Source organism: Folsomia candida, unplaced genomic scaffold (assembly GCF_002217175.1).
Source record: "Folsomia candida strain VU population unplaced genomic scaffold, ASM221717v1 Fcan01_Sc031, whole genome shotgun sequence".
Classification (NCBI taxonomy): domain Eukaryota; kingdom Metazoa; phylum Arthropoda; class Collembola; order Entomobryomorpha; family Isotomidae; genus Folsomia; species Folsomia candida.
Window position 1 is genome coordinate 1,662,182 of NW_019091223.1, and position 9,018 is coordinate 1,671,199.

At 34.4% G+C, this 9,018-nt stretch overlaps 1 protein-coding gene across 2 annotated transcripts; it reads right to left on the minus strand.

Moving 5' to 3' along the window:
* Positions 1-5,348: 5,348 nt before the first annotated feature.
* LOC118439154 lies at positions 5,349-7,840 on the minus strand. 2 transcript variants are annotated; one of them, XR_004837256.1, is made up of 3 exons: positions 7,757-7,840; positions 7,448-7,610; positions 5,349-6,532 (listed from the first exon to the last, which is right to left on the minus strand). XR_004837256.1 is itself a non-coding variant. In XM_035860236.1 (2 exons), the coding sequence occupies exons 1-2, from the start codon at positions 7,581-7,583 to the stop codon at positions 6,336-6,338; spliced, it is 333 nt and encodes a 110-aa protein (XP_035716129.1). In that variant the 5' UTR covers positions 7,584-7,826; the 3' UTR covers positions 5,349-6,335. The 2 variants fall into 2 exon arrangements, 1 of the variants encoding a protein (XP_035716129.1); XM_035860236.1 differs by having other exon boundaries at positions 7,448-7,826.
* Positions 7,841-9,018: the final 1,178 nt, after the last annotated feature.

Here is a 9,018-nt window from a genome sequence, read left to right on the forward strand (position 1 = left end):
TTTACATGAGGAGACGAATTTTAAACTTTCTTCAAAGTCAAATCTGCGGAGATAATAATTCTTATATTATTACATATTTGTTGGAGGTGTTCGCGTCAAGGATTATAATATCTTTTAAATTATGTTACAATTGTTTCATTAATTTCTTAGGAACATTTTTATCATTAATTTTGAACAAATAATTTTTCATATCAATTTCTATGTTGAAGTAACGTGGATAATAATTAATTTGGTGTATTCATGTTTATCAGTATTTTGTGGGCAATTAATTTTTCATATTAATTAATTTCATAATTACAATAATTTTCGTGATAATATTTGTCATACAACAATTTACATATTTTTAATTTAGTATAAATTTGTGTGTTTAAAGTACGGAGTTGTAGACAGGTGCAGACTGGGTGTCCAGAAATTTGGAGTTACGGACAGCCAGCCTGATAATCAAAGAAAAGAAACAATTAATTTGTATTCCAATGTGTGTCAAATTTTGTATTTTTAAATATTTAAAATTTCGATATTCTTAATCTGTTAAAGATGAGTTTCTCATGAGTGTCGAATTCCGCTTGATTTAATGACGTGAGGTTTATTCCGTGATGATACCGGAGGTGTCGTCTCCTCCTCACCTATAAAAGGAACGGGTGGAGAATGGGACAAAAATTGTCGAGGTGTGACATCGAGATGAATTTGGACGAGACGGGGTGTGGTGTCGGGGTGTAAAGTGGTGACGAGACGGGGTAAATATTGAGTCCAAAGTGTCGTAGCTTTTGAATGGCGTGGCGTCGGTGTGGGATGATGAAGTGTCGTGGCGTCGTGGCGTGGTAGTTACGTTGATTCGGGACGTGGCGTCGGGACGAGATAATTAATAGCTCAATTATTTCGCAGTGTTGTGGAAGATAAGAGAAATACAATTATCATTTTTGAATTTGGATATAAGTATGAGTGTCTACGGGGTATGCATCTCAAAAATTAATAATAAATTTAAAATGTGATATTTCGAGTTTTGTTTAGTCGGAAAAAATATAAATTACGTATTTGGTTTAATCAGAGAATTTTACATTGACGTGTATTATTGCTAAGGATCCGGTGTGTACATATGTATAATTTCGGGTGGTAAATCAATTTAAATACAATTTTTTAATTTCGTGATAGTTTCGTGAAAGATTGTGACAAAAGGTGACAACTTTTATGGAGTAAATTATCGTGTGAATTTTCGTATTATAATTGTTTCGTTGTGAATTAGTTAACGGAAGGCGCGGATGCCCTAATAAATTGATGATTGAATTTTAATGGGTTATTCAAATTACGAATTATTTTTCAACTGCCGGATGCCTTTTCATAATGATTGAAATTTTTCGTAGGCTCAGTTGTTGTAAAAACCAAGCTATCACCTACCCGGAGTATAGTGTCTTTACGTATATTTAATTGTGCTTTGCTCGTTGGAATTAAGAAAGTGACTGAGTGAATATACGATTATTTTATCTACTTAAACTAGATTTTATTTCCAATAAATTACTAATTGTCAACACAATTCAGAGCTCTGCACTAACACGAGTTGATTGGTGACTACTATAACGACAAATTAATCGTGGACATCAATAACAAAGAATTAACAATTCTTACTCTTGATTTCCTACCACGACGACTAAAATCCAAAATGTCTGACTCTGACAACGACTAAAACTCGACTGTGTAGAATTCTTCTACCTACTTACTTACTACGACTTATAACAAAGAGAGACGCGCACCCAAAATCCCACCCTGACGTCACCATGGCAACCACCACCACGTCACGGGGCAATCTTACACGCATATTCAACAATTTACAAAAATACATAAAACAATTTCATAAATACATCATTTTACATTTAACAGTTGTAACTGGGGGTACGTTCTTCCGAACCGTCGACATTTCTTAATCCAGAAGATAGGATTTTATTACTTTTCCTTCCCAACGGATGGGCTTAATTACTTTCCAACGGATAGGATTTCTAGTTTTCGTTTCGGAGTATGTCATGTTAATTGACTAATGCCATTCCTACGGAGAGGAGATATTTTTCAAGTGACAAATTTTAATTCCTACGAAGAGGAATACGTAGAAGGTATTTTTGATTGACCAATTAGTAGTGGGTTCTTAACTTTGTGCGTGAGGATGTGTCCAGGAGTTCTGCTCCAGAACCCGGGAGGATCCTGGAAGCACAGTTCTACTCACCGAAATGTCTAGGTCGAGCAGAACGGGGCCTATTAAACTATTCTTTCTTATCCATTAAATAATCCCAGGTACCGAGCCCTTGCTCTCTCCGCACAACAGTCATCCGCCCCACTCCGCCAGCGTTTATGGAGGACGGGGAGGAGCTGACGTCGTGATCTCCTTCACCCAAGCATAGCGGGAAAACGCCTCCGCCATGGTCGAGCTTCGGATCTAGAGCGAGGCAAAGAACTCTCATCCGTCCATGAGGGTCGCTTTTAGCTTGGCGATCGTCATGGACGAATTTCCTTACCAGGACTATTTCGTTTCTATGCATTCATAAATCTATACTTCATACCCTTAACTTATGGGACAATTTATCGGAGTAAACGGATCCAATTGGTGAATTGTATTTATATAAATTAATCTGTAAATGTGTACACGGGAAAACCAAAAGATTTTTAAAGTTCTGGTAAGTCGGGAAATTTTTTATTTATTTATTGTATTTTTATTTGAATTTTTATTTATGACGTGAATCTCCTAATGAAAAAGATGTGAAAGTGAAAGTGTTAAGTTTCTCCCTTTGATATATGGAGTAATGCCAATATTTTGTTTGGATGTCAAAAGAAAAGTCAGACGTCATTCGTATCACGTCGGAACATGTGTAAAAGGAAGGGAAGCTTTTGGTAGAGTATCAATAGGTTTTACTAAGTTTTATCTAAAATTCAAACATATAAATCAGTAGAATCATTCGCAGGTGCATATCTAACTCGAATTAAGTACACTGATTAATATTCCGTAAATTTCTCTATTTATTTCGAATTTTTGTTTGTGATCTAAAAATCATACAGCTTAACTTGGAGTTTGATCAAATTCGTATTTTTCTTGTATTCCTGGCATTTTCAATTGAAGTTTTTTGATAAATCTTGATAAAATTAATTAAGTTAATGAAGTTACTTCACCTCAAATATTGAGTAAAACCCAGTAAAACCCAGTAAAACCCCAAAACCCAGTAAAACCCAGTAAACCCCAAAACCCAGTAAAACCCTGGGGTAGTTGTTTTCAGAGTAAAACCCCAGGTTTTTACGAACCCTGCTGATATTCGGACTGAACATAAAATTCTTACAATTTTGGAAATTAATAAAAAATGCATTCGAAAATGCCATTTTCATATGCCCCTCGAGGTTTTGACTTTTCTCTAGAATATAGTTTAAACGAGGTGTTTCACTGTCCTCTAATTAGCTCCAGGCATCTTAGAAACCACAGTTAGAGAATAAATTTTAGGGTGTAAAAATCAGAAAATGCGCCTTATTGAAGTGTAGTTTTTACCAAAAAGGTTTAAAAGAATGGTCCACGTATTATTTAAAAATGTAAAACAGTAACCTCGCCAATATTTACATACATACAGACCTCTTATTCCATCACGGAATTCCACAATCGGATTAAGAATTTGGCAAATTGAGTCACCTCGGAAAGAAATCATTACGCTGTTTGGGGAGAGGACGGGAAGAAGAAAAACAACATAAAACATGGCCAAGGTCCTTATCCATCCCTGCATATCGTCCGAGGCTTCTGCCGACGTAAACAGCAGTTTCTTAACTAGTAAGAGAAACGTGACGAATGGATACGCGAATATTAGAGTCGTGGAAATTGCAAGAATTATCCGCTTCAGGAGCGAACATTTGACTAAATATAGTTTTCTTTCTTTTAGTAACACTCGGTAAGGAAGGACACGCCCATATACGGAAGCGTACTTGGTTAAAACGTTCCATAATCCGGGAGAAAGGAGATCAGTTTCGGAATAATTAAATGAGTTAAGGGTTGTGACTTTGTTGAAATAATTACCCCAGGGGTTTCTAGTTGACATTATGGATTTGAATATGTGTAGACAAAGTTTTAATATGTAACTTGGGTGTTACTGTGTTAACGGCATGAGAGAAGATGCGAATCTGAAAAGTCGACATATGTTGTTTTGTGTTTGAATTACACAAGGAGTGAGACAGAAATGGTTTAACCTTTCTATGTAAAGATAATATTTAGGCGAGTCGGACATATTTGCAAGATGGTGTAATACATATTCTTAAATATTTATGTATGGAAAATATATGTAGATATGTAATCAAATTGGTAAATTTCAAACTTGCTATTTCTCCTAAACAGGGTATAATTTATAATAAGTAAAAAAGGATAATTAGATTCCGTCCAACGAAACGTAAATGTGTATGCATTAGGGGATAGTAGCTAGTCTAGAAACTTACAATGAGCAGGTGTGAGGTGGTTATCGCCGATATCCACCGGACTAATTTTAAATTGTTCACGCTCAAAAATAAATGAACCCGTATTTTTTCGTTTTTCTCAATGGGCATGTTCACGCCCGTGGCGGAATTAATAAAAAAAATTCAGCTAAAATTCGGATTTTTAAAAACGCTGTAACTTTTCGAATTTTAACCCGATTTCAAAAAATAAACCCAATTTGTGTCCAGAATTACATCCCTGAAAACATAAAAATTCATTTTAAAAAAAACTTTTAATTAAAGAAAATTATCGTTTTTTGGGTTTCTAGAAGTTCAGAAATAGCATGCAAATATCAAATTTTTTAAATTTTTTAAAATGAATTTTAATATTTTCAGCGATGTAATTCTGAACACAAATTGGGTTTATTTTTTGAAATCGGGTTAAAATTCGAAAAGTTACAGCGTTTTTAAAAATCCGAATTGTGGCTGATTTTTTTTTAATTCCGCCACATGAAAAACGAAAAAATACGGGTCCACTTATTTTTGAACGTGAACAATTTAAAATTAGTCCGGTGGATATCGGCGATAACCACCTCACACTATCGGATTGTCAGTAAATTGGATTATTTGCGGGATATGTATGTCTTACATAAATAATTATATGTTTCTTTGAACTCTGCTTATCCTTGCATTCATATATACCAATGGACGTATATGTATATACTTATGTCCAACTTAAAACCTAGACTAATACTTTTCTTTAATGCATTTGGTTCTGTATGTATCTATGTATTTATTTATGCTACCGAATAAGAATTTTTACTTAAAATGGGATAAGTTTGGTATGAAATGTTGGATATGACACACGTCACTGTATTGCAATACTTCTGGATACAACTTTAAGCAATTTTACATTAATAATTTTCCAGTTAGATTTTTTATCTTAAAGTTTTAATTCTTATGAAACATTATTTTACACTTTTAAAAACTTGCAAAAATAGATTGTTAACCCAGTTTTGAATTGAGCATGCTGGTGAAGGAAAATAATTATATAAATGACACCATGTCCGCATGTGTGTGGAAAACGTGATGGAAGGATTAATTAAATCACGCAAGACCACTTTATTTTCCATTCATCATTTTCCGACATTCTAATCTTAATGGAGTAATTAAACGTGATGTTGGTGTTAACATTCTTTACGATTTTGTGAACCACATTTCCACTTCTTTTTGTACGTAAACTATAAATGTTTGGTAATATCGCGTGCAAATAAACTCAGTGGCTAAATTTGGGAACACATTTCTTAACCAATCCTATTAAACGGTACAAAGAGGCGTAAGACAATTAAATAAGATGAACTAAAGATAAGTACGGAAGTGTTAACTTTTAAGTTAACCAATTATCGTAACTACTCTCCATTCGCACACGGTTAAACTTTAACAGAAATTCGGTACTATCAGTCTCAAGTTTGCTCCAATTTATACTGACGGGAGACTTTGAGACTAACAGTGGCGTAGTTTCTCAGAATTATTAATTTCTGTAAAATTTCAACTGCACACGGATGGAGGGTAGGCATGCTAATGTAGAAATTTCCCACAATTGATCTTACATACCTCCATACAATTTTTTTATACAATTAGGGTGCTCTCTGTAATCCCACTTGTTCTAAAGCGCAAGTCTGTGCTCACTCATGAAAATCCTTTTCGAAATTTAAAGCGCTTCGATTTAAGGGCTCATGGTTAAAATTTCTCTAATATACTTAATTGATACCAATTTTCGAATAGTTTTGTTTCTTACAAAATCAAAATTTTGCGAAAGTTAGTAAATAATAACGATTTGGAAAATGTAACTTTACTTATGTAACTACAAAGTTGATACTAAACTTGATTAGATTCACTCCACTATCATCAGCTGGTTAGAGAGCATTTAGGTCGGTAAATATTTTCTTGACGTGTTTGAAATAGTCTTCTGGTCGTATTTCATGGTCATATTGTTTAGCTCGCGAATTCTGGTTGGGTGAATCACACACGGAGAATATTATGTCCACGTCTAACTCGGTTACAAAGGGCGACATGATTCGAGCAGAGTGAAGAAATTCTTCCTTCGTTAGCTCTGTGGACAAATTAGATTAGGTTTTACCGAATAATTCTAACAAGGGACACTCACGACCTGTCGTTTGAGTCCAGGGTACCCACTATGTTTTTCAGAATCTACTAGGACCCCAGATGAAGGATCCATTCATATTTCCGTGTAAAACTCATATTTGGCGCCATGGCGTGGCGCCCAACTTAAAAATTTGCATGTTCGACCAATTTCAAACCCCCATAACTTTTGCAGTTTATGTCGGATTTTTAAAATTTTATGCTTAAAATGATCAGAAAAGTCGAAATTTTAGAGAAAAAAATAAAAATAAAAAAGTTTTAATTTTTGAGATATTTTTAGCATTTTTTCGACGAACCCGAAATTTCGAAATTTTTCGAAAAGTTAAAAGCGATAATTTTGGAAAAAATTTCATAGAATACGAAAGTTGAACTCCTTGTCATAATTTTTGCCGAAAATTTTGAAAATCCGTCCAGGATTTCAAAAGTTACGGCGGTTTTAAAATGAAAAACCATCAAATTTGGCGAATTTGGCGCCACGCCATGGCGCCAAATATGAGTTTTACACGGAAATATGAATGAATCCTTCATCTGGGGTCCTAGTAGATTCTAAAAAACATAGTGGGTACCCTGGACTCAAACGACAGGTCGTGAGTGTCCCTTGTAAGAAAACCGGTAACTAAGTTATTACCAGGCGGGGTATCTATGTAACTCTACCGCATGGTACCATTGAGTGGTAGAAAATGAGTTACCACCTGGTAATATTTTCATATGTCGCGTCCGGAGTTACCACCGGTTTGGTAACATAATGTCTACCACTCAATAATAAATTAATTACCATGCGGCAGAGTCACATAGATACTCCGCCTGGTAATAACTTAGTTACCGGGTTCCTTGGAGTGTAAAAATTAGGGTATTCAGAACTCACCCTTCCCAGTGGCGTTGGTATAGCTTTTTTTGACCAAATCCATATTCTTTATAAGTGAAAGTTTTTGAACATCCTTAATTTGTATCAGGTTTTGTTGCACCTCCTTCGTTAATAAATGTTTTGTGATTTGTGCCATTATGGCGATAACTTATAATGGGTGAGTCTGAAACAATGAGTTAAACAATTGATTTTAGTATTATTACGTTGAATGATGCGGTTTCACCGCAAAATTGGCAGAGCAAAAAGTGGTAAAAACGATGGTAGACAAAAGTAAGAAACAAACAACAAATCCAACTTAAGGAATCATACCAAGGTTTCCAAAGAAACGAGGCTTTTCAGTTGTTCAACTTATTTATAACGGTGATGGAATTTTGGTGTAAGATTGGATTGGAATGCGTGTCCTGGTTGACGTGAGTTTGAGTTTTTGTGAGGATGAGGGGGTTAAATATGCATGTAAGGAATTCCTATTTCTATACAAGTAGCCATGTTCATTATTGTAAATTTTTCAGTATCATTAACTCTGAACACGGGCTTTGTTTTTTCTCCGTCAATCGATGAGAATGCATAAGCACCAGTTTTGCATAAGCACATGGCATGTGCCACATGCATGATAAATGGTGAAAAATGACAACGTTTCCGTGTTGCGTGGACACGCAAACATGCAGCCAGGTTTCTAAGCACGTATTCTCTAATTAATTCCGTCTGGTATTTTATGGTTTGTGGACACAGTTTTATAATAAAGATTTTATAATGTTTTTCAGAAGTTTTATAATGAAGGTTGTGAATTGCTTGCTGAATATGTTAAAAAAACGCAATAAGAATCCGTACCGTGTGGAATGATTATCATGCTATACCACGCCGTTTATACATAACTTGTCACAGAATTGGTAATTATAATTTGAGCGAAAATATTTTTTTGTAATTATGAAATTCATTTTTTAAAGAGTAAATGTAATAAATTAAGGGTTTCGCTGAAATTATTATTAAAATTAATTATTCTCAACGACGTTGTAAAACGTCATAGTCATTCAACAAGGTATAAATTATTTATTACTAAATATGCTTTCTTGAGTGTTTGTACAAATTTATTACCAAACGAAAAAAGTTTGTTTCCATAATGGCAGCTTTAAGTTGAGTAACCAATTTAATTTACTGGTTTCTAGAGGATTGAACATACAATATATTCGAATTTTTTGTATACTATGTATTATTACTTACACATATTATTATGCAAAAGTATTTCCCCCAAACAGATCAATTAATTTATTCTAAGGAGAAAACTCTCAATCTTTGATAGCTTACTGTGCCACGATTTTAAAATTATTTTAGTTGAGGTGCACATTTTGTAACGTATTTCAGCAACGAAGATTAAAATGGCTCCAGATATGCAAATCCCACAAATAATGAACACGGTTAAAATTGCCCCACATAATTCGACAAGTTGAACGGATTGTTCCATTGTGTTTTTGCTAACAGGTGATCGAGATAATAGTTTCTGGAAATTATCCTCGTCTCGTAACCTGTGAAATATTCCAGTTTCGACTACCCTTTTAAAATATCTGGGAACTTTA